Here is a 25,287-nt window from a genome sequence, read left to right on the forward strand (position 1 = left end):
AACACTGACGATTTACAGATTTACTGTTAGAGAAACTATAATTTGAAAGTTCCTGGATTTCACAACAATATGCTTAATTAGAAGTTAATTTTGAAGGTTCAAAACTACATCAACAACATGTTTATCCTTCATTAAGGACTAGCAAGCTTTAGAAAACAATTAGCATTGGTCCGTGAAGCAGTAGAGTCATGAAAACCAAGACCTTAGATTGTCAATTGTCTTGTCCCCAGTCTGCAACTGGTAGAGGTGCATTTCATTTACTCAACAGAGAAACTTGTAAGCTACATGAGAGATTTTTTTGACACAGACTAAAATTCATGTCTGACAAAACAGATTTTCAAGTCAATTTTCCATCTACAGACTGAAGGGGAAAGATGAATCTTAAAGTGGGTAGTGATGTTAACTGTATGAACAGGCATTACATCAATCAGAGGCTGACCTCCACATGTAACCATGCAACAGTTAGTCTTTCTCTCCATTGACTCGAGCAGCAATCTGATAAACTAGTGTCAAACAAAAACTTTTTCTTACACACTGCATAAGTACTCAGTTTACATAGTTTAATGTTAATAGCAGGGAAGAACTATAAATATGAAATTTGATAAGAATATACAGTATTTTAATGTTTAAATTTAGCTGCAACTAAGGGAACACAATAAATGCCTTTTCTCTTTCTATACATTCCAAAGTTTTTGTAGAAATAAAAAGGGTTAATATCATAAGTAAAAGTCCCCATACTCAAATTATAATTTGCTATCTTAGTGTTATTGATATATTATTTTCTTCTACATTAACTATTAGCAAAGTCTTGCAAAAAGCTATTATATCAATGTTTATCAATAAAATAATCACTCTGAAGATATCTTTTTCACTAAGAGAGAGAGATTTTAAAAAATATGTCAGGGGCTGGGGATTTAGCTCAGTGGTAGAGCGCTTACCTAGGAAGCGCAAGGCTCTGGGTTCGGTCCCCAGCTCCGAAAAAAAAGAACCAAAAAAAAAAAAAAAGTATGTCACACTTTCCTCTTCAGTCAGAGAAGGTTTTGTTTGGTTTTTAGTTTTCCAACTATGTTATCATATGCCTACAAACATTAAAGGAAGCAATATAAATATATCTGGTGATCCTGAATATTACATAAGAAATCAAACCTTGTTTTAAAATTTCACACTAAAAGTGTTTACTTTGGGCAGACCTATTACAAGATTTCTTGATCTTTTTTGAACTTTGATAAAAAAAAACATATTCTATATAGAGAAGATATGCTAAATAAACAAGTATAAAAATAATGTACTTTTAATTCTATTCATTCATTTAATATTTTAAAGGAATATTAAAATATTAGTCCTTTTAAATCTATAGTTATAGGTTTTAAATCTGAAGCACTTTCTACTTTTATAATCAAAACACCTGCTTGCTGCCTCACTACTGTTGAGTCTCCTATCCCTATTCCTTCCTTCCCTATAAGCTGCCTTTTCCTTCTCCAGAAGCTTGCTTTTCAGATCTCCCAGACAGGCCCTGCACCTCTGGATCCAAGGCTTTCCTTACTAGCTTCCCATAAACTCCTTGCACCAACTGCCAACTTACTTGGAGAGCACATCAGAAGGCAGAAGAAAACAGTCAAGAGTGTGCCTACTCTTGGACAGTATGTGAAGTCAGTAGTCGATTCTCACAACAAAACTAGGGCTACACCCTGCAGCCTGCAGTACCAGTTCCACAAGAAAACACAACAGCTCAGCCCTCTTACAACATAATCCCTCTCCCGAACACCGTTTATGCCTACATTGCAAGAAGAAATGTTATTAGAGCAAAAGAAAGATGCACTTAACAAAGTAGTTCAGATACACAAGTCTCAGGGTGGAAAAAAATAACTCACAAACACACATATACACACACAGAGAGACACACAAGCACACACAAACACGCATGAACAGGCCCAGGAACATGTATAAAAACTGTCACACCCAAAAGTCACTCCCAAGTAATACTGTGGAAGATCTTCCAGACAGACCTTGAAAGGATGATTTTAACTACGTTCAGACAACTCAGAGAGTTTACAAAGACACTTCAAACAATGAGCCCAGAAATGTGGAGGCCACTCCAGGGTAGAAAAACAGAATTCAGTAAAGATAGGTAGAGCTGCTGAAGAAAAGCCAAACTGAAAGGGTGCTGGAAATGAAGATGTCAGGTAAATAGGAACTTGGGTGGATGGCCTCACCAACAGAAGGATTACGTGAGAAACATTACTGAAAGACAATGTGGGGAACCAGACCATTCAGTAAAGCCTGATTTAAACATTTTTTTAAAATATGAATGGGACACAAAAGAGCTCTGGGATACCATAAAAAGACCTAACCTTCAAAGTAGGTACATAAAAAAGGACACTAAGACCACAGTGAAGATGTAGAGACATTTTCAGGAAAATCAAAGAAAATTCAGAGAGACGCCTTTAGGTACCAGAGACCTACAGAGTTCTGAATAAGACTGGACCAGAGAAGAAATTCCCCACAACATATTACAGTTAAAACATTAAAAGCACAGAATAAACAAAGGACCATGACGCTGACTGCATACATGTACCTCATATGACTGTCTCCTGAGAGGATCAGAGGTTGCCCTACTAAGATGAAGGTCAGTCTGAGGTCCAAGCTTGACCAACACGGCTGACCAGGACATAAGTTCCATCCTGGAACCACTACCTTCTAGACACAAATATTTCATGTCAGGTTTAAAAGGAAATATTCACAAGGTAAGAGCAGCAAGATCTCTAGGAAGTTAAAAATGTAATCTTTCTTTACTACAGAGAATACTGGGAAAGAAAATTGAGAAAGTATGTGAGAAAGAGGAAGGAAAAAGTTGAAAACTGAAAAAAAAAATGAATTTTAAATCAGATAACCCAGTAAGACATAAAGCCACAACAGAGAACACTTACCCAAGAAGTAATACTTTAAAAGCTTCCCAAAGCTGAATGGCATGAAAATCCACACCCTGACACTTCATCAGGCAATTGCAGAACAGAGGACAAAAGATCAGACTCTGAAAGCTTCCAAAGGAAGAGAGACAATACACATTAAGGATCAAAAATCGGTGACAAATGGACTCTTAAGAGCTTCAGAGTTAAGCTGACAGGCATGGCATGGTGCTTCTGATGACTTGAAGTTTATATTCCTTTCCTCATAAAGTTTTGTTGGTAAGGCTTGTTCAGAACTGGGCCAGAATGAGTTACGTCAATGACCCAAAACATTATATTGCTCATGCTGTCTTTAAAAGGAAGCTACCAGGGGGAGGGAGAGCTAAACCTTCAGAGAGGCAGACAAGCCTGGGAAACCAGAAGTGACTGCTCCCTGCACACACATCTCGGACGCCAGAGGAAAAAGCCAAAGACCATCTGGAACCCTGGTGCACTGAAGTTCCCGGAAGGGGCGGCACAGGTCTTCCTGGTTGCTGCCGCTGCAGAGAGCCCGTGGGCAGCACCCCACGAGCGAACCTGAGCCTCGGGACCACAGGTAAGACCAAATTTTCTGCTGCAAGAAAGCTGCCTGGTGAACTCAAGACACAGGCCCACAGGAACAGCTGAAGACCTGTAGAGAGGAAAAACTACACACCCGAAAGCAGAACACTCTGTCCCCATAACTGACTGAAAGAGAGGAAAACAGGTCTACAGCATTCCTGACACACAGGCTTATAGGACAGTCTAGCCACTGTCAGAAATAGCAGAACAAAGTAACACTAGAGATAATGTGATGGCGAGAGGCAAGCGCAGGAACCCAAGCAACAGAAACCAAGACTACATGCCATCATCGGAGCCCAATTCTCCCACCAAAACAAACATGGAATATCCAAACACACCAGAAAAGCAAGATCTAGTTTCAAAATCATATTTGATCATGATGCTGGAGGACTTCAAGAAAGACATGAACACACTTAGGGAAGCACAGGAAAACATTAATAAACAAGTAAAAGCCTACAGAGAGGAATCACAAAAATCCCTGAAAGAATTCCAGGAAAACACAATCAAACAGTTGAAGGAATTAAAAATGGAAATAGAAGCAATCAAGAAAGAACACATGGAAACAACCCTGGATATAGAAAACCAAAAGAAGAGACAAGGAGCTGTAGATACAAGCTTCACCAACAGAATACAAGAGATAGAAGAGAGAATCTCAGGAGCAGAAGATTCCATAGAAATCATTGACTCAACTGTTAAAGATAATGTAAAGCGGAAAAAGCTACTGGTCCAAAACATACAGGAAATCCAGGACTCAATGAGAAGATCAAACCTAAGGATAATAGGTATAGAAGAGAGTGAAGACTCCCAGCTCAAAGGACCAGTAAATATCTTCAACAAAATCATAGAAGAAAACTTCCCTAACCTAAAAAAAGAGATACCCATAGACATACAAGAAGCCTACAGAACTCCAAATAGATTGGACCAGAAAAGAAACACCTCCCGTCACATAATTGTCAAAACACCAAACGCACAAAATAAAGAAAGAATATTAAAAGCAGTAAGGGAAAAAGGTCAAGTAACATATAAAGGGAGACCTATCAGAATCACACCAGACTTCTCGCCAGAAACTATGAAGGCCAGAAGATCCTGGACTGATGTCATACAGACCCTAAGAGAACACAAATGCCAGCCCAGGTTACTGTATCCAGCAAAACTCTCAATTAACATTGATGGAGAAACCAAGATATTCCATGACAAAACCAAATTTACACAATATCTTTCTACAAATCCAGCACTACAAAGGATAATAAATGGTAAAGCCCAACATAAGGAGGCAAGCTATACCCTAGAAGAAGCAAGAAACTAATCGTCTTGGCAACAAAACAAAGAGAATGAAAGCACACAAACATAACCTCACATCCAAATATGAATATAAAGGGAAGCAATAATCACTATTCCTTAATATCTCTCAATATCAATGGCCTCAACTCCCCAATAAAAAGACATAGATTAACAAACTGGATACACAATGAGGACCCTGCATTCTGCTGCCTACAGGAAACACACCTCAGAGACAAAGACAGACACTACCTCAGAGTGAAAGGCTGGAAAACAACTTTCCAAGCAAATGGTCAGAAGAAGCAAGCTGGAGTAGCCATTCTAATATCAAATAAAATCAATTTCCAACTAAAAGTCATCAAAAAAGATAAGGAAGGACACTTCATATTCATCAAAGGAAAAATCCACCAAGATGAACTCTCAATCCTAAATGTCTATGCCCCAAATACAAGGGCACCTACATACGTAAAAGAAACCTTACTAAAGCTCAAAACACACATTGCACCTCACACAATAATAGTGGGAGACTTCAACACCCCACTCTCATCAATGGACAGATCATGGAAACAGAAATTAAACAGTGATGTCGACAGACTAAGAGAAGTCATGAGCCAAATGGACTTAACGGATATTTATAGAACATTCTATCCTAAAGCAAAAGGATATACCTTCTTCTCAGCTCCTCATGGTACTTTCTCCAAAATTGACCATATAATTGGTCAAAAAACGGGCCTCAACAGGTACAGAAAGATAGAGATAATCCCATGCGTGCTATCGGACCACCACGGCCTAAAACTGGTCTTCAATAACAATAAGGGAAGAATGCCCACGTATACGTGGAAATTGAACAATGCTCTACTCAATGATAACCTGGTCAAGGAAGAAATAAAAAAAGAAATTAAAAACTTTTTAGAATTTAATGAAAATGAAGATACAACATACCCAAACTTATGGGACACAATGAAAGCTGTGCTAAGAGGAAAACTCATAGCGCTGAGTGCCTGCAGAAAGAAACAGGAAAGAGCATATGTCAGCAGCTTGACAGCACACCTAAAAGCTCTAGAACAAAAAGAAGCAAATACACCCAGGAGGAGTAGAAGGCAGGAAATAATCAAACTCAGAGCTGAAATCAACCAAGTAGAAACAAAAAGGACCATAGAAAGAATCAACAGAACCAAAAGTTGGTTCTTTGAGAAAATCAACAAGATAGATAAACCCTTAGCCAGACTAACGAGAGGACACAGAGAGTGCGTCCAAATTAACAAAATTAGAAATGAAAAGGGAGACATAACTACAGATTCAGAAGAAATTCAAAAAATCATCAGATCTTACTATAAAAACCTATATTCAACAAAATTTGAAAATCTTCAGGAAATGGACAATTTCCTAGACAGATACCAGGTATCGAAGTTAAATCAGGAACAGATAAACCAGTTAAACAACCCCATAACTCCTAAGGAAATAGAAGCAGTCATTAAAGGTCTTCCAACCAAAAAGAGCCCAGGTCCAGACGGGTTTAGTGCAGAATTCTATCAAACCTTCATAGAAGACCTCATACCAATATTATCCAAACTATTCCACAAAATTGAAACAGATGGAGCCCTACCGAATTCCTTCTACGAAGCCACAATTACTCTTATACCTAAACCACACAAAGACACAACAAAGAAAGAGAACTTCAGACCAATTTCCCTTATGAATATCGACGCAAAAATACTCAATAAAATTCTGGCAAACCGAATTCAAGAGCACATTAAAACAATCATCCACCATGATCAAGTAGGCTTCATCCCAGGCATGCAGGGATGGTTTAATATACGGAAAACCATCAACGTGATCCATCATATAAACAAACTGAAAGAACAAAACCACATGATCATTTCATTAGATGCTGAGAAAGCATTTGACAAAATTCAACACCCCTTCATGATAAAAGTCCTGGAAAGAATAGGAATTCAAGGACCATACCTAAACATAGTAAAAGCCATATACAGCAAACCAGTTGCTAACATTAAACTAAATGGAGAGAAACTTGAAGCAATCCCACTAAAATCAGGGACTAGACAAGGCTGCCCACTCTCTCCCTACTTATTCAATATAGTTCTAGAAGTTCTAGCCAGAGCAATCAGACAACAAAAGGAGATCAAGGGGATACAGATCGGAAAAGAAGAAGTCAAAATATCACTATTTGCAGATGACATGATAGTATATTTAAGTGATCCCAAAAGTTCCACCAGAGAACTACTAAAGCTGATAAACAACTTCAGCAAAGTGGCTGGGTATAAAATTAACTCAAATAAATCAGTTGCCTTCCTCTATACAAAAGAGAAACAAGCCGAGAAAGAAATTAGGGAAACGACACCCTTCATAATAGACCCAAATAATATAAAGTACCTCGGTGTGACTTTAACCAAGCAAGTAAAAGATCTGTACAATAAGAACTTCAAGACACTGAGGAAAGAAATTGAAGAAGACCTCAGAAGATGGAAAGATCTCCCATGCTCATGGATTGGCAGGATTAATATAGTAAAAATGGCCATTTTACCAAAAGCAATCTACAGATTCAATGCAATCCCCATCAAAATACCAATCCAATTCTTCAAAGAGTTAGACAGAACAATTTGCAAATTCATCTGGAATAACAAAAAACCCAGGATAGCTAAAGCTATCCTCAACAATAAAAGGACTTCAGGGGGAATCACTATCCCTGAACTCAAGCAGTATTACAGAGCAATAGTGATAAAAACTGCATGGTATTGGTACAGAGACAGACAGATAGACCAATGGAATAGAATTGAAGACCCAGAAATGAACCCACACACCTATGGTCACTTGATTTTTGACAAAGGAGCCAAAACCATCCAATGGAAAAAAGATAGCATTTTCAGCAAATGGTGCTGGTTCAACTGGAGGGCAACATGTAGAAGAATGCAGATCGATCCATGCTTATCACCCTGTACAAAGCTTAAGTCCAAGTGGATCAAGGACCTCCACATCAAACCAGACACACTCAAACTAATAGAAGAAAAACTAGGGAAGCATCTGGAACACATGGGCACTGGAAAAAATTTCCTGAACAAAACACCAATGGCTTATGCTCTAAGATCAAGAATTGACAAATGGGATCTCATAAAACTGCAAAGCTTCTGTAAGGCAAAGGACACGGTGGTTAGGATAAAACGGCAACCAACAGATTGGGAAAAGATCTTTACCAATCCTACAACAGATAGAGGCCTTATATCCAAAATATACAAAGAACTCAAGAAGTTAGACCGCAGGGAAACAAATAACCCTATTAAAAAATGGGGTTCAGAGCTAAACAAAGAATTCACAGCTGAGGAATGCCGAATGGCTGAGAAACACCTAAAGAAATGTTCAACATCTTTAGTCATAAGGGAAATGCAAATCAAAACAACCCAGAGATTTCACCTCACACCAGTCAGAATGGCTAAGATCAAAAACTCAGGTGACAGCAGATGCTGGCGAGGATGTGGAGAAAGAGGAACACTCCTCCATTGTTGGTGGGATTGCAGACTGGTAAAACCATTCTGGAAATCAGTCTGGAGGTTCCTCAGAAAATTGGACATTGAACTGCCTGAGGATCCAGCTATACCTCTCTTGGGCATATACCCAAAAGATGCCTCAACATATAAAAGAGACACGTGCTCCACTATGTTCATCGCAGCCTTATTTATAATAGCCAGAAAATGGAAAGAACCGAGATGCCCTTCAACAGAGGAATGGATACAGAAAATGTGGTACATCTACACAATGGAATATTACTCAGCTATCAAAAACAACGAGTTTATGAAATTCGTAGGCAAATGGTTGGAACTGGAAAATATCATCCTGAGTGAGCTAACCCAATCACAGAAAGACATACATGGTATGCACTCATTGATAAGTGGCTATTAGCCCAAATGCTTGAATTACCCTAGATCCCTAGAACAAACGAAACTCAAGATGGATGATCAAAATGTGAATGCTTCACTCCTTCTTTAAATGAGGAAAAAGAATACCCTTGGCAGGGAAGGGAGAGGCAAAAATTAAAACAGAGACTGAAGGAACACCCAATCAGAGCCTGCCCCACATGTGGCCCATACATATACAGCCACCCAATTAGACAAGATGGATGAAGCAAAGAAGTGCAGACCGACAGGAGCCGGATGTAGATCGCTCCTGAGAGACACAGCCAGAATACAGCAAATACAGAGGCGAATGCCAGCAGCAAACCACTGAACTGAGAATAGGTCCCCCGTTGAAGGAATCAGAGAAAGAACTGGAAGAGCTTGAAGGGGCTCGAGACCCCAAAAGTACAACAATGTCAAGCAACCAGAGCTTCCAGGGACTAAGCCACTACCTAAAGACTATATATGGACTGATCTGGACTCTGACCCCATAGGTAGCAATGAATATCCTAGTAAGAGCACCAGTGGAAGGGGAAGCCCTGGGTCCTGCTAAGACTGAACCCCCAGTGAACTAGACTATGGGGGGAGGGCGGCAATGGGGGGAGGGTTGGGAGGGGAACACCCATAAGGAAGGGGAGGGGGGAGGGGGATTTTGCCCGGAAACCGGGAAAGGGAATAACACTTGAAATGTATATAAGAAATACTCAAGTTAATAAAAAAAAAAAAAAAAAAAAAAAAAAAAAAAGGAAGCTACCAGAATAGGCGTGTCATCAAAATGGGAGCAAAAGCTAAAGAGGAAGACAGATTGCTCTCAAAATGGAGATCCAATGTGAGAGGTATAACCAACCAATCAAGATCATCTCCCAATAGTGAGTCATTCAAAGTGCCAAAAAGAAAACGGAAAAGAAGGAACACAATCCAATGTGTCTCTGAATCCAATTCAGATTTATATTTAGGTCTCAGTTAGTGTCTGCTATACAGAACCCTCAGAAACTGAGGCAATAAGGCAATCAATCACATTACTCCAGAATAACTGCAAAAACAGGACCAAAGAAGGTCCCATACGCAAGTCACAAATCCTGCTGGAGAGTAATTATACAGACAAACTAATGCAAATACCAAAAGCTAACTTTAGCAGAAAAGGTGAGCCCTTCTGTATGAGGGTGAAGGGAGGTGTGCATTTAGGGAAAAGGTACAGGAACTGGTTTAATCTCCATAGTCCATCGTAGAGGAACAGGTACCATCTAGGGCAGAAATATCAGAGAACAGTATAAGGATCGTGGTATCTGGTGATGTAGAGGCAAATGCTGCAGGACAGCGGAAGACTTGAAAGTGGTTATCTCTGAGTAGCAAAGGCCAGGGATAAAATGAAACTGTTCTTCCCACTGTAAGCATTGGGAGGAAAACCAACACCATGTACATTGTAGTTTCCAATTTTGTGTTTTTGAGTTCTGTTCTATGTGTGTCCACGTGTTCTGTTTTTTCCTACATTCTGCCCTGTTTTTGTTGTTCTTTGCCTGTTTGTTTTCTGATGTGGAGTTTGCTGGATAGGAAGGATCTAAGAGGAGTTGTGGGAAGGGAAACTGACCAGAATATATTGCATGAGAAAGAAATTTCACTTAAATAAAAAACCTCAACTTGAGATTACTTACAATAAAATGATATGTTAAAATAATCTGTTTATGGTAAAACATGAATAATTATAGCAGTATACATACTAAGAAATTCTGACATTGAGGACATTAATTGGGTAAAGAAAAAAATCACAACTAGACCACAGCTCACACCAAGGAGTAGCAAGAAACAAAGGATAGCAACCACTTTGGAGGAGCTAAGGAACAATTGAACCTAAGGGCTCTGTTTCATAAATTGTAGGGTCTCCTATATTAGAATTACAGACTATAGGAGCTGTAAAAAAATTATACACGTGGCTATTTCCCTCATTTATGGCTATTTGGACAAGATTACACAGCTGCTCAGTGCAGAATCTGAATGCTTTGTTTTTAACCCTCATGTTCATTACATCACAGTGCATCTATTTTACAGTGTTATATGTGAGATTATGAGTAGGTGTATTCAAGTTCACACATGTGAGGCTGGAGGATGACACTCGAACTCTTCCATTGCTCTCTCACTGAGGAAGACCTCTCCAATTGAACCAAGATCTCACCTGTACCTGGGCTAAGTAGCCAGCTTGCTCTGGTGATCAACTGTCTCCAACTTCGCAGATCACTCACACACACACACACACACACACACACACACACACACAAATGTGAGGCCACACATGCAAAAATAAGTAAAATTGACTTTTACTTAAAAACGTTCATCTCAAAAAGTCTACTGGAGCTGGTAGAGTGAGTAAAATATCTACTGCCCTTTAAAGGGATCGCAGTTGGGTTCCCAGTACTCAGAAAGCTGCTCACAACTGCTGTTAACTCTAGCTCCAGCGGCTCCAGAGGAATCTGCATTCACACACACACACACACACACACACACACACACACACACACACACACACAAACTGAAAACAGAAAATCATTTTTTTAAGGTCTACTTGAATATAAGATGACAATGTAAAACTAAGAAGATGGCTGCCAACCTGACTGACTATGCTGCTGTGAGTGGTACTGTCTGCCACCAGTGTCTGAAGAACACAGCCATCTTATAGGGCCAGGTGTATTGCTTCTCTACTACCCCTTCTTGAATATGAAGAAAAAGCAGATCCCTGAGGAATTCTTCCCTTTCCTTTATCCTAAAACTAGTGTAACAAGACCTTATATGCTTAGACCTGGGCTTATCTTATATTTTCTATCCAAAGAAATAAATGTAATTAATCCAGAGACCTTTTCTACCATATCAGTAGTAAGGTTGATTACAGGATTAAAAATTATAGTAACTCTATGGGGGAATTTATTGATAAACTTAGTGAGCCAAAACTTGCTCAACTAGAAGTAAGGCAAATGACCATGAAAGGAATATAACTGACATAGAGAAGGTGCAGCTGGCATTAATTCAGAAGCAGGACTGCCTCTGACATTTAGAAAAATGACCTCACCATAGTCTTGGAGGTCACTTACTGGCAATAGCTTCATAGGGTATCAGTACATGGGCTACACAGGACAGGAGGGAAAGAATCACCTAGACTACCATATTTCTGGACAGGACATGATGTGGCAAAGGAATCAAGAATATGTGACAGACTAGGCGAAGAATATGAGGAACTGTTAAGTGCCAGGTCTCTATCTTGTGAGACTAAATGAGAACTGGTCTGTGTGACAATATCTGCTGTACCGATGGCTAGTGAAGTTACAATGATTCACTGAATGGCTTAAACCCACTGTCCAGTCAGGTTTTCTGATCCTTGTTTTGCATCTGAAGTTGGTTGGTTTTGAATGATTTGCAGCAACTTGCTGTCTGACTAAAATGACCACGCTATAGATATTTACCCTTGTAACTTCTTATACTGTCTTGGCATAAATTGACAGGTAAAATGGGGGAGGGGGGAGGAATAATATAAAATTTTAGTTAAAGCACTGATCTTTTAGTTTGTAAGACAACAGGCACAATCAAGAAAATGAGTAACTGAAGTTTCTTTTCCTACATTTTATAAAAAAAAAAACTGAACTGAGAAATTTTAACATCTTTAGTCTACTCAAATTATACAATCAATCATTTGTTGTCCAGCTTGAGAATGGAAATAAAAAGTGCATATTTTACTGTATTTATATCTGTAATACTGTTCAAACTGTGGAGAATTCCTCTAGTCAGATCCTAACCTAGGGTCTAATGTTCAACTGAAAACAAGTTCTGACAAAAGATCTATACTATCCAGCCTAGAAACCCTATGGAATTGGTGGCATTCTATAGACACTGTACTTAGGACCATGGCTCATTAATGCTGAGAACCCATTATCAGCTGCCACACAGCATTCAAGTTCTGGGTCAAGCCGGACTTGGTGGCACACACCATTAATCCCTGGAGGCTTAAGTGTATAACTAGAGGCAGAATGCAAGTTAGATGGAGGCCGGCCTGGACTACAAGCCAGGTAATGTCCCCATAATAGAAACACCACCCCCAATAAAACCCACATTTGAGTCACTTTTCTAATCATGGTAGAACTATTTGACATTCGGTGGAGAATTTGGTCTTTTAAAAACTTAACTACTGGGTTGGGGATTTAGCTCAGTGTTAGAGGCCCTGGGTTCAGTCCCCAGCTCCGAAAAAAAAAAAAAAAAAAAAAACCTTAATTATTAGTTAAATATCACCCAAGGATTTCCCTCACTTTAACAAAAGAATTACTCACATAAAGATATTGTACCCTCATCTTCATGCTCAACATCCTAGAGACATTCGGTGACTGTCCCTGAATTGGAGGTCATGTGGTAGCAGTAGAATTACATGTTTTCATTACAACAGATTTCTAACACAAAATTCCTATTTTCAATCATTTTCAGGAAGCTCAAGATTTCAACATAAAAAAAGAAGTTTCTTTTTTAAATCAGGCATGTAACAATCTTTAATATGTCCAGTTCATTCTCTCTCACACATATTCTACTTCAAACTTCCGCTATAGCAAATATAGCAAATAGAGCACCCAAGGCTTTATAGCGGTGACTGAAACCAGAGCCTTTTCTCCTCTTGTGTAGTCATACAAATGTAATCTGCTGTGTTTATAATTGGTAAGTAGTAATAGTTATTCTGTACTGCTTCGTTATTTTAACATTTACGCTAGAGTAGAAAAATTATCTCACTACAACCAATGTTTGCTCATACTGAAGCACTAAGAATGAGCACTGAGGGCTAAAATCATATCCACGCTTCCTGCCTAAGGGTTCATGTGACAAAGGTTTCCATGCTTCACTAAATTCAGAGAGGGCAAAAAAAGGAGAGGATTATTTAAAGGCGTGTTTAGGAGCAATAAATATATCTGTAATACCAATAACTCATAAATATGTCTTCTGTGTGCCTAAAACATCTCAAAATCAACATATAATTAAGTCAGCTAGTGAAACACAATCCCTAAAAACTGTGTGAAAAGACACTTTCCATATTCCATCTCTAGAGCGTGTTTATAAATAAACTAACCATAGCATTTGTTACCAAATATAAACAGCTCAAATTTCTATTTTAGAAAGAAGTCATTTATTTTAAGGAACCCTACCAAAATGTATTTTGTTATCAAACAAGTATAACTAGTAATGAAGCAAAAGATATTTGTAATTGTGGCAAGATGCTAATTTGTTTATTAAAAAGTATACAAAATTAGCTTAATTACAACATCAACTTATCAAAGGTTCTTAAAGTCAATTTTGCTTTTGGAAAAGTATCAAGTCTTCATATCCAGAATAACAGCCTTTTATTATCTTGATTTATGGAACTATATATCAGATCTTCTAACAATGACATCAAACGGAACCCTGTATCATATTATCCCTTTCCTGATAGCTTGGAATGTAAATGAAAATGTGTTTTGTTTTGTTTTGTTTTGTTTTATTGAAGGAAAAAAATGTGAACAAAAGACCAAACATATGCCAGAATGGCTTGTTGCTGGAATTTAACATGAACAAATTAACTTTACATTGTTAAAAAAATAGCCTTAAGTTGATTTTTTTTCTTTATTAAAAAAGCTTGTAAAGCAAGTTCGATCTCTGAGCCTGACAACAAAACAGTCCGTTAGTTTTAACTAGGAAACTCACATCCACAAAGAGGCGTCCTCCATCAGCACATATCTTAAAAGTATTATACACAAAACTAAATAAAGTTCTTAAACTGCTAACAAATCTAGGAGCAATAATTTAATATTCTATTGAAAAATACAGGTAGCCTTAAGAGAAACATGCTTCATCAATCTTTCTTAAAGCTTTTGAGTTTGTTGCCCAAACTTTTAAAAACAAAGGAAAAATGTTGTCTCCTTCCTGTTGGCTTCTAAGATACCAATTTACAGACATTAACTAAAAGAAATATCCAGGGTATCCAACTATATTTGTCATGAATTTAAATATCCATCTATAATCTATAATATAAAAGTAAAAAATATATATACTTTCAGCCTAAGATGAGTTTACCTAATAAGTTTTACATGAGAAATATCACATGATACCCAAATAAACATCAGATACAAAATTATATGACATGGCTTCATTCAAACACACATAATATTCAAGTCAGAAAACTAGACTGGCTTTTTTATATCGCCAGCTTTCATGAGAGCCTTAATCGCTCTTGCCCTCATTTCAAGTTCTAGAAGTTCCAGTTGCTGTGCAGAAGGCTGAACGTCTTCTGGTGGAGGAACAGTCAGGATGGCCGCTTTGGGTTCCTTTGGGCTAGACTCTACCAGTCCCAAAATCTCATTCACACTTTTTTCAATATCTCGCTCCAGGTCATCTATCTGAGCAGCTTCACTCTGGACTGTACCTCCTGGGACCTCAGAAGCAGAAGCAGCAGTAGCAACAGCAGTAGCAGTAGGGGCGGCGGTGGCAGAGGCAGCAGCTTCTTCATTGCTTGGGCCTTCTATATCGCTGTCATAAGCATCTGCGTTTATACTGAGTACATCACTATCTTCCCCTTTTCCTGAAACAAACAAAAAAAGGGGGGTGGGGGAGAACCATGTAACCCAAAGCCCTGGGTCAACGCTTCCTCTTTCTTATGATGAAGGGGCTGCCCTAACCTACCCCCCACTATAAAGGCCCAAGTTCATCTGTAATCCTTATTGCACTCTCTTCTTTCCTGACTCTTCAACTTGAAAAACAAAGTATATTTCATGTAAATTCAAGACTAGTTTTCATTCTAACTTCATGAAACACAGACCACTGGGAAACTTAATCCATCATATGGAGTTCCCTTGATCCTAATTAAAATGTTATAATATCTTATACCACAATGAAGTTTACACAATGCAAAATCAAGGCTCATATGAAAATCCTTTTAGTCAAGCATTATTGGGAAAATACAATGTCATCCAAGAAGATAGTTAAAACACCTTGCTTTGTAGGCTAGAAAAAGGGAAAATATCAGAAGCTGGATATTCTGTGCAGCACATATCCTAAATCTTCTTACATACTTATTCAAGCACTTGGTTCTGAATCAACAAATCAAAGTCTATCTAAAGCTACTAATAACGAAGACTAAAAACAGGTCTTCATTTTAAATTAATAAGGTTGGTATACAATTATTTTACTAATAATTGCAGAACTCTGATGTCAAGAATTTAATCTAAATGAAGCTTGTGATGTTCTAGTAACCATCTTGGCCTTGGCACTGAGCATTACCTAACTTCACATATCACTTACAATTCTCAGTACTCATTTATTATTCTAATTTATTTTATCTTAAGTTATTATTTAAAAGTTAATTCTCAAACCTTTGGCTTTCATACCTTTCCTGTAGTGGTGAAAACTTATTTAAGAAATTGATTGGCAAATGGAAACAACTGTTAACAGAATGAACAGGAAAAAAACAATTCTACCTCATTTGCTTTATAGCAGATACTCTATTGACCTTACTCTAAATCATTTTAATTAGTAAGCCACTTCCAGTTCCAAAATTAAAGTAGAAAAATCAATATATTATTTTTGTTGCCACAAATAAAATATGTAAAAAGGTTCCGATTTTAGTAGATTCTAAAGAGCATTTCATGTATCTCCCCCAAAAGTAAAAATTTACAATCATGAAGAAAATAATTACAGCAAAATGTATAATCCTTCTGTTGTACAAAATGTTTGATAAAATTATTCTATCTTGAGATTTAAAAAAAAAAAAAACTAAGAAAGCATGTGCTGTGTTGTTCGGGCCTCAAAAGTCAATGTTCGGGTAGAAGATCTGGGGTCATTTATAATCAAACAGATATCATGGTTTTACATCTGTGCAGGACACATGAATTTCACTGTCATGAAGGCTTCCACCAAGAGAGGTCTGAACAGCCAGGGACTGTGTAGCAGGGTTAGGATCCCACTGAACGGCCCCTCAGAGGGGCTGGGCTTAAATTTTTGGATAATGTTCAAACCATTCAGACTTTGGGAGGTCCGAAAATGAACTAAGTATGTTTTGCATTATACAATGGCCATGAAAGAGAAGGCGTTAAGTAGTGAATATAAAATGCTACAGACCTTCCAGCGGGGGATGCTATCATTATGAGAAAGAGTAGACACAGTGCTGGGCCAAGGGAATGGTTTGCAAAGGTGGATGCTGCAGGGGGGTATCTTACCCTACCCCTCGGTTCAATTCTTTGTTTTGTCTTTGTTTGTTCCTACCCCCCTCCCCTTTTCGCTTCCTGCCTTGCCACCACACGAACAGTTTCTGCCATATGTTCCCAATGCCACAATGCTCTGTCTCACAGCAGGCAGACCTGGAAACATGGAACTAAGTCTACCAGACTATGACAGAACACCTGAAACAACTTATGAGAGGAATTAGCTTCCAGTTCATGGTTACATGGCAAACAGGAATATCTCAAAGGACAAAAACCAAGAAAATGTATTTCAAACATAAACAGAAAAAAGATGCTGCTTTATACCTCTGCTTTTCTATCAACAACAGTGCATCTATCACTAAAGAAATGTGCTCTCTATTCACATTCAAAATTATTAAATTCAAGTAACTTGAGTTCTCTACAACACAATATTGCTGGAGGCATTCCTAGGTTACATCTGTTACCAAACCTGAAATTATTTGACATGTGTACTTTTCTACCAAATTAAAAGCAAGTATCTTGTAGAAGTCATTATGTGAATAGCCTCTCTACTGTTAAGTTTCAACATTTCAGTAACTCAACTTTTTAAAATCACCCCCTATAAACATGAGAGCACATTTCCAAGATAATTTGCTCCCATGGTTTCTCAACAGTGAATGAAGACTTTTTTTAGAATTTTTCTTATGTCTCACAAAGCAGAAAAGGCAAAGTTATACATTCTTTTCAAAGAAGTGGTTAACCCATGGCCCCAGCACATATATAGCAGAGGACTGCCTTGCCTGGCCTCAGTGGGAGAGGATGTGCCTAATCCTTTAGAGACTTGAGGCCCCTGGAAGAGGGATGATGGGGAGTGGGGGTAAGGATGAGGGTGTGGGTGGGTGTGTGGGTGGGTGGGTGGGTGTGTGTGTGTGTGTGTGTGTGTGTGTGTGTGTGTCTCAAAGAAAAAAGAAAAGAAAAAAATTCTAGTTAGTAGGAAGAGCTTGAACAGATGTGTTAATAAGGCTTTATAATTACTTTTCAGAAATTTACATTCAAACTTTTTTCATAATGAAGACATTCATGTACCCTGAATTTCTTTAAGAATCCCAAAACTCAGTTTGTAAGCTAAACACATATTTGGACTTTATAAAAGCACTAGTACTTAAGTCTAGTTAATTACTCAGGTTTTATTAAAGATCTTTTAAAAAAATCTTTGATGTATGCATGATATAAACCAATGATATTAAAATCCAATAAGAAAAATAAAATAAAATTTAGTCTGAGTTAAAATATCAAATATGCAATTAAAATAATGAGAATAAAAATTCAAACTCTTAAAGGCTAATAATCAAAAACAGTGCCAGAAAGAAATCAAGAATAAAACTGGACCCAAGTTGCTGATGTTATGGAGCTTCAAAATAATTAAAGTAACTTTATTCACAGGAAACAGGAGTCTGTGATATATTCCTTATATTAACTCTGCTCCTCCAGTAAGATGGGTGATGCCTCATATTACAGACCATATAGCGCACTTCAGAGAGAAGCAGTATAAACAGAAGTGGAGCTAACTGACTGTGGGAAAGGATGAAAGGACCTTAAGAGCTTGGCTAGGCTGTAATGATAGGAAGACAAAGTAAAGTGGAGGAATGAAAAGTACTAAAGAGTACGCGACTCCCTAAGCATTTTCTCTGACAGCTAATGCTGTAGCCAACCCATACCGGTGACATTCTAGTGCACTGTCCTCTGACCACACCATTTCTCTCTTGTTCATTTTCTTGCTATCTTCTTTCTGTCCTACCGATTCATATCCCAAACTCTGAACACAAGTACTAAAGAGTTTTAAATAATAAACCAATCCATCTAGACTCAATATCTAGACAGACATATGAATCAATCATTACTCAAATTGACCGCTGACACAAGTGAATAGTCTGATTTAACAGAGAAGTGTGTGTTTACATTATCTGATGAGCTACACATATGAGCATGGGACAAGAGCATAAAGGCTAAATATCTGACAACTAAACAGAAAATCTTATGTTCTTCAAACAGTTTACTGCCAAGGAGAGGAAAACTAACCAATATCCATTCACTTTAAAATAAACATCTGGACCAAGGGTTACAGGTTCAATTTCCAACACTGTGCATGCACTGAGAGACACACACAAGTAACACACCAAGGGTGTAAATAAAAAAAAAAGCAAAAATGCAATATCTTTTACTATAATCTGCAACAAATTTTACTGCTTGAAAGTTTCAAGGTTCCATAAATTAGGGAAGGGGAAAATATTTCATGTCATAAACTTGACTTTTTTTTAAATGTGTTTTAGACAGGACAGCTAATACAAGCAAGTAAACATAAAAACACTGATGACATCACAATGTAGCTCATCAAGGCTAAAAAGCCACTTTAAGTTACATTAGTGTATTTAACACCTATAAGGGCTTATAATATTCTAGTTAGTTAAGTTCTTATGTGTAACACAAAAAGCTAGCCTGCTTGTGAAACCTTCTGATAGTACATTACATAAAGACTAGAGACAAGCCTAGGAGAGGGAGTATTTACACAGCTGTGCAAATGCCTGCAAAAGGCAACCAGTCACACAGGAGAGAAATACCTAAAAGATAATAGCACGAAAATGTAAATTAACTGAAGAGAAGACGAGTAAATATGAGTCATTCCTAAGCAAAAAGAAAAATGAAAAACCCACAGAGAAACAACAATGAAGTTTTTTGATCAAAATCCAAGGATAGAATTACAGCTCAGTATCAGGTACTGGCCTAGCCCATGCAAGGTCCTGGGTAGATCCCTGATACTGTAAAAAGAAGAGAAGAGGAGAGGAGAGGAAAAAGAAAAAAGTTAAGATTTCTTAGATAGGGACAGAACTCAGGAAAACACTACCAAAATATTTTTATAAATAGAAAAATATAGAAATACATATATATGTATGTATACTGGGTGTATATATATATATGTAATATATATATGTACGTACGTATGTATGTATGTATGTATACTCAGAAACAACCAGACATAAGAACAAAGGATAGCAAGCAACAGGTCAGGCATTTTACAAATTAAGAACCACAATAAATGTTTTTCAACATATTTTCTAATTAACATAAATTTAAAAGATACTGCTTTTTAAGACAGACATGGTAGGTAGTACATGCCTTTAACTGAAACACTCAGGAGTTCGAGGCCAACCTCACCTACAAATCTGTCTTTAAAAAAAACAAAAAAACAACAAACAAAAGTCCTATGTCTTACTGACTGGTAAAACCTAGGACTTTTCTGCAGGGCAGGAGGGAATACAGCACATTGACAAATAGAAATTTTACAAAAGTAAGGGAAGGAACAGAGCTAGAGATTGAGTGGTTACTGCTTGCTCCTGCAGAGGGGCTGGGTTCAGTTCCCAACACTGACACTGTGGCTCACAACCACCCTTAAGTCCAGTTGCAGGAGATCTGATGTCCTCTTCTAATCTCCATGGGGAGCAGACATACATGTAATACATACAAAAAATTTTTAAATCTAACCAAAAAAATGTCTTTTTAGTAAGGAGTGGTGGGAAACATCTAATTCAGAATTTGGGAAGTGAGGGAAGATCTCGAGTTCAATGCCAATGGTAAGACCTCATCTCAATAAAGTAAAGAAAAGCAGGGAGTTTTGCAACTAATAGAAAGTATTAGAGAAACCCACAAGTGGTCAAGGTACAAAGTGTACATAACTATGGGGTACCTATCTCTAAAGTGGGACATCTATAAAAACCACCACTATCTTAAGGATACATCCAGGAACATCAAGGAAGAGGAGATGGAAATATTCTAAGAGGCTAAGGATCAGGAGAACTGCTGTAAAATACCTCTCTTGTGTCTTCTGGACATGACTGTTGCTAGAAATAATATGGTTGTCTGCACAAGACCACACCAGTTTGCGTCCCAACATGAACTGGGGAAGGGCTCATAAGGTCCCATCCCCAGTTGAAAAACTACAGGCAGCCACCTCTAAGAGAGAGTGTTTTCTTCAGGGACAAGCCCCCATGGGCTGCTCCTGCTCAAGCGGTCAGCCCTGTGCCCTGTGTCTGAACAACACTAACAGGCTTTACACTCCTACCCGCTCCTAGTAACATCTCAGTACTACACAATCTGTCCAGAGAACCTGTGCTCAGCTCCACCATTTCAACATGACATGCTGCCTACAGCATTGCTTTTGCTTAAATATATAGACGCTAAGAAAAAGATAATAAAATATATAAGTACTTTTCATAAACTCCTAAAGAAGCTCAATCATTATCAACATGCTAAAAATTGGCCGAATACTTTGATGAATATGCACAAATCATTCTTCAAACTAAGAATATTCTGATGAAGAAGTAGTAAAAACAATGACCACGGTCAGTTCTTTCTACCTTCATTTTTCCCTCAAGAGACAAAAAACAAGAACTGGTTAAGGAATTATCACCTTAAAATACGTTAAAAATCACAAAAGCATTCCATAGGCTACAGCTTTTTGTTGGTGTTTTCCAGACTGGTCAGAGAAAAAGCATATCTCTTGTGGAGAAATCAACAGCTTAGGGGTGTAAAAGAGGCTCTATATAAAACTTAAGAAACACAATAATTACCCAAATTATAAAATATCAAGAGAAACATGACCTACAAAGAAGTGACTATTTTGACCACATTTTAAAGCAGCCATAATCATTCATCAGCATAGCAGACTAGTAATGAAGCCATATCACATAGGCAGTAAAGACAAAGACTACGACAATAAACAACAAATGGCATCATCTTGGTGAGGACAGAAAGAGAAACTAAGCTCAGAAACAATGTAATTTTCTGAGGAGGCACTGGGACAGCTGGCGAAAATGCTAGAGTATTTTTGCTTACGTTTCTGTATAAAGAACAATGTACTGACTACCAGCCAGCGGTTAGTCAGTAAAGATGCTGTCTTAGGGTTTGACTGCTATGAACAGTCACCATGCCCAAGGCAACTCTTATAAGAACAACATTTAATTAGGGCTGGCTTACAGGTTCAGAGGTTCAGTGCACCATCCTAAGGGCAGGAGCATGGCAACACCCAGGTAGGCATGGTACAGGAGTCACTGAGAGTTCTACATCTTATTCTGAAAGCTGCTAACAGAATATTGACTTCCAGGCAGCTAGGAAGAGGATATTAAAGCCCCAGCCCACGGTGACACACCTGGCCACACCTACTTCAACACGGCCACACCTACTCCAACAAGGCCTCACCTCCTAATAGTGCCACTCCCTGGGCCAAGCATATACAAACCATCACAGATGCTTTCATTAAGGCTGATGATCTGAGGTTAATCCCCAATATTCACAGGAGACAACAGGCACCTACAAGCTGCCCTTTAACCCACATATACACAATGGTGCATGTACACACAGAAATGTGTACACACACACCACTTTTATCCATCTATCGCCTTACTTACCCAAAATAATTGACTTAAGTCCAATTTCTATGGACTAGTATCAAAGACTCAAAGGAACCAAAGACATATAACCCTTTATCTAATGAAACACTCTGTTTAAAGAAGATAGTCAGACATAAATAAAAAATACTACGAGATAGGCAATAAGAGTAAAGATCATGTCCAGTTAAGACCTGAGAACCCCTAACTGGTTGTCAAGTTATTAACAGTAACTAGCAGGTGTTACTTAGACAGGGGTGGTAGGAATCAAGTGCTTAACACTTCTGTGTCAAGAAGAGGTGAGACAAGAGAAGTCCAGGGCAGCATCACGGATTTGGAACTGTTTGGTTTTGGTTTTACCTACAGTCTTCTACTCTCACTGATGAACTTAAAATCTCAGATGTAGACACTGGATGCCAAGCATTGAAACCCAGTCACAGCTGAGAGCTTCCCATCAGTATCACACAGGCTGTGCACTAGAACTAAGAGAACAGTGTAGTGCCAGTTATCAAATGATGATTTCTTTAAAACCACAGCCCAGCAAACATAACACCAATTCCTAGGAAAGCTGAGGTACGAGCTGAGGGCTACGACAAGCTCTGGAAAATGGAGAGTGGCACCTAGCTTGGACAGGTCAGGTAACATTTGATCAAGATAAAATTGGCATATAAAAGTCCCATTATGAACTAGAAAGCAAAAACCAACATCAGAGAAAAGATCACTTGGAGTGCTGAAAGCAAGCCAGGCTTTCTTCCACTCAAGATCACCGTCTACAGAATGTTGAAAGTTCAAAGATTAAGTCCTGGACCACACACTCTTTAGAGGTCAAAGAGGAGACTGAGAAGGAGGAGTAAAGGAGGATAATTCCAAGAAAAGGAAAATCATCAAGGGTCAAATGCAGATAGGAGGTCAGGATGAGCAGTCAACGGTGACTCCGCTTTAGCAACAGTTCACGAGAATGGGAGAGAATGGTTTAGTAGGAGATGGAAAAAATGTATATTGTCAGAGACAATAATTGTCGTGACAGACAGTACACGAACAGAAGGCTGATGCTGACAGTGCAGAGCTCATCAGTCTCAACAGGAGAAAAGGGCACATACAGAGTCAGGAACAGGTGAACACGGGAGAAAAAAAGGACAGAGCTGTTTCTTTTTCCTAGGTTCTTTCCAGGCCAGGTTTATTTTATTTGTCTCTTTCGTCCTAGTGCCTAGTACTAAACAACAATGTGCTAGAAGAAGAGATCAGTTCTTCTTCTTCATGGTAACACATCCACCTATGATTCCAGTACCAGGAGGCAGAGAAGGGGAATCCCTGGGGGCTTCCTGTCCAGTCAACCTAACCTAACTGACAAGCGCCATTTCAAGTAAGACCTTGTTTCATAATAAAACAAGGCGGATGGCACCTGAAAAACAACACACCGGAAGTTGACCTCTTACCTCAGACACGCACACATGTACCTGTGTACACACTCCAAGAACCTCTAAGACAGGTGCAATGCATACATCTGTAGTCCTATGGATTCAGGAGGCAGGAAATACTTACTGACTTAAAAGTACCTAGTGTACCAAACAAGATCCAAATATCTGCCGGAAAATCATGCTGTACAGCCTCTGAAATAAGTGCTGTAAGCATATGGCCTTTATCCTACAAAACATAGCCCAGAACCAAATGTGTAAAGGGTACATTACTGAATAAAACAAAGACTTTAGACATTTTTCAAAATACTGAACCAAACATTCTATAATTTCATTCTCCATGAAACAAGATAGGTACCTTAGTTAGGGTTTTACTGCTGTGATCAGACACCATGACTAAGGCAACTCTTATAAAAACATTAAACTGAGGCTGGCTTACATGTTCAGAGGTTTAGTTCCACTATCATCAAAGCAAGAGCGTGGCAGCATTCAAGCAGGCATGGTGCAGCAGGAGCTGAGAGTTCTATATCTTCCTTCCAGGCAGCTAGGAAGAGGGTCTTAAAGCCTAGGCCCACAGTGACACACCTACTCCAAGGCTACACCTCCAAATAGTGCCACTCCCTGGGCCAAACATACTCAAACCACTACATTCCACTCTCTGGCCCCCAAAGGCTTGTTCAAGTACATGAGTCTATGGGGGCCATACCTAAACATAGCATAGTGCTAAAGCATTTAGTCCAGTTTAAAAGTCCCCATAGTCTATAACAGTCTCAATAATGTTAGAAGACCAAAGTACAGAGTCTCTTCTGAGATTCATCCAATCACTTAACTGTAAATCCCCAAAGCAAGATAGGAAACCAAATAAGCAAACTCTAGACTCTGCATCTCCATGTCTGATTTAAAAGCAGTCTTCAGATCTCCACTCCTTTTTCATCTACAACAAACTTCTTTCTCCTGGGCTAGCTCCTCTCCCTATTAGCAGCATTCCTCAGCAGATAGCCCAAGGCTCTGGCTTCTTTAACATCATAGATTCTCCAAGTTGACTTCAATTTTACAGCTTCTTGTTTTAAAGTCTGAGATCTACACTTCCTCCAAAGGACTTGGCTCACTTCTCCATATCTACAATCTGTAGCACTCTAGGCTCAGATTGACTCCACCCCACTGCGGCCGCCATTCTTGGAAGTGAGACTATGGTACTGGTTATCCAATATGCTAGGGTTGTCTGTTGGAACTAGACTTCCCCAAAAGCCTCTCTTAAGCTCTCTTCATGGTGCTAAGCCTCAACTCCTTTGCACGACCCTTTCAGTCCTGCATCTTCACCAATAGCCTTCCAAGGCCTGTCACAGTGCAGAGCCTCAAGTGCTCTCTTCACGACCTCAAAACCAGTACGACTCTTAGAAATTACCTAGTACAGCTGCAGCAACCTCGGCTAACTCTGGAACACAGTTTCTTTGTGCTCTCAGAAAACACTTCCCAGAAGATTTCACCTCAGTGATGCTGGTCTCTTCTTCATCACCGCTAGTTTCCTAGCTCTAGCTAAGCAGCATCAATTGTCCCATAGTCCCTTC

At 38.7% G+C, this 25,287-nt stretch overlaps 1 protein-coding gene across 14 annotated transcripts in view; it reads right to left on the reverse strand.

Annotated features, from left to right (window-relative positions):
* Caap1 (caspase activity and apoptosis inhibitor 1) overlaps window positions 1–25,287 on the reverse strand; it is a 101,057-nt gene that overhangs the window by 34,334 nt on the left and 41,436 nt on the right. For 2 of the 14 annotated variants that reach the window (NM_001034154.4, NM_001415955.1), the window contains exon 6: window positions 13,917–15,266. The exons of 11 other annotated variants lie outside the window; for them this stretch is intronic. In NM_001034154.4, the coding sequence (NP_001029326.2) occupies window positions 14,869–15,266 (398 nt within the window). In that variant the 3' untranslated portion in view covers window positions 13,917–14,868. Of the gene's footprint in view, window positions 1–13,909; window positions 15,267–25,287 lie in introns of those variants that run through there. One more of the 14 variants, XM_063288234.1, reaches the window with a different exon arrangement.

This window comes from Rattus norvegicus, chromosome 5 (assembly GCF_036323735.1).
Source record: "Rattus norvegicus strain BN/NHsdMcwi chromosome 5, GRCr8, whole genome shotgun sequence".
In the NCBI taxonomy this organism is placed as follows: domain Eukaryota; kingdom Metazoa; phylum Chordata; class Mammalia; order Rodentia; family Muridae; genus Rattus; species Rattus norvegicus.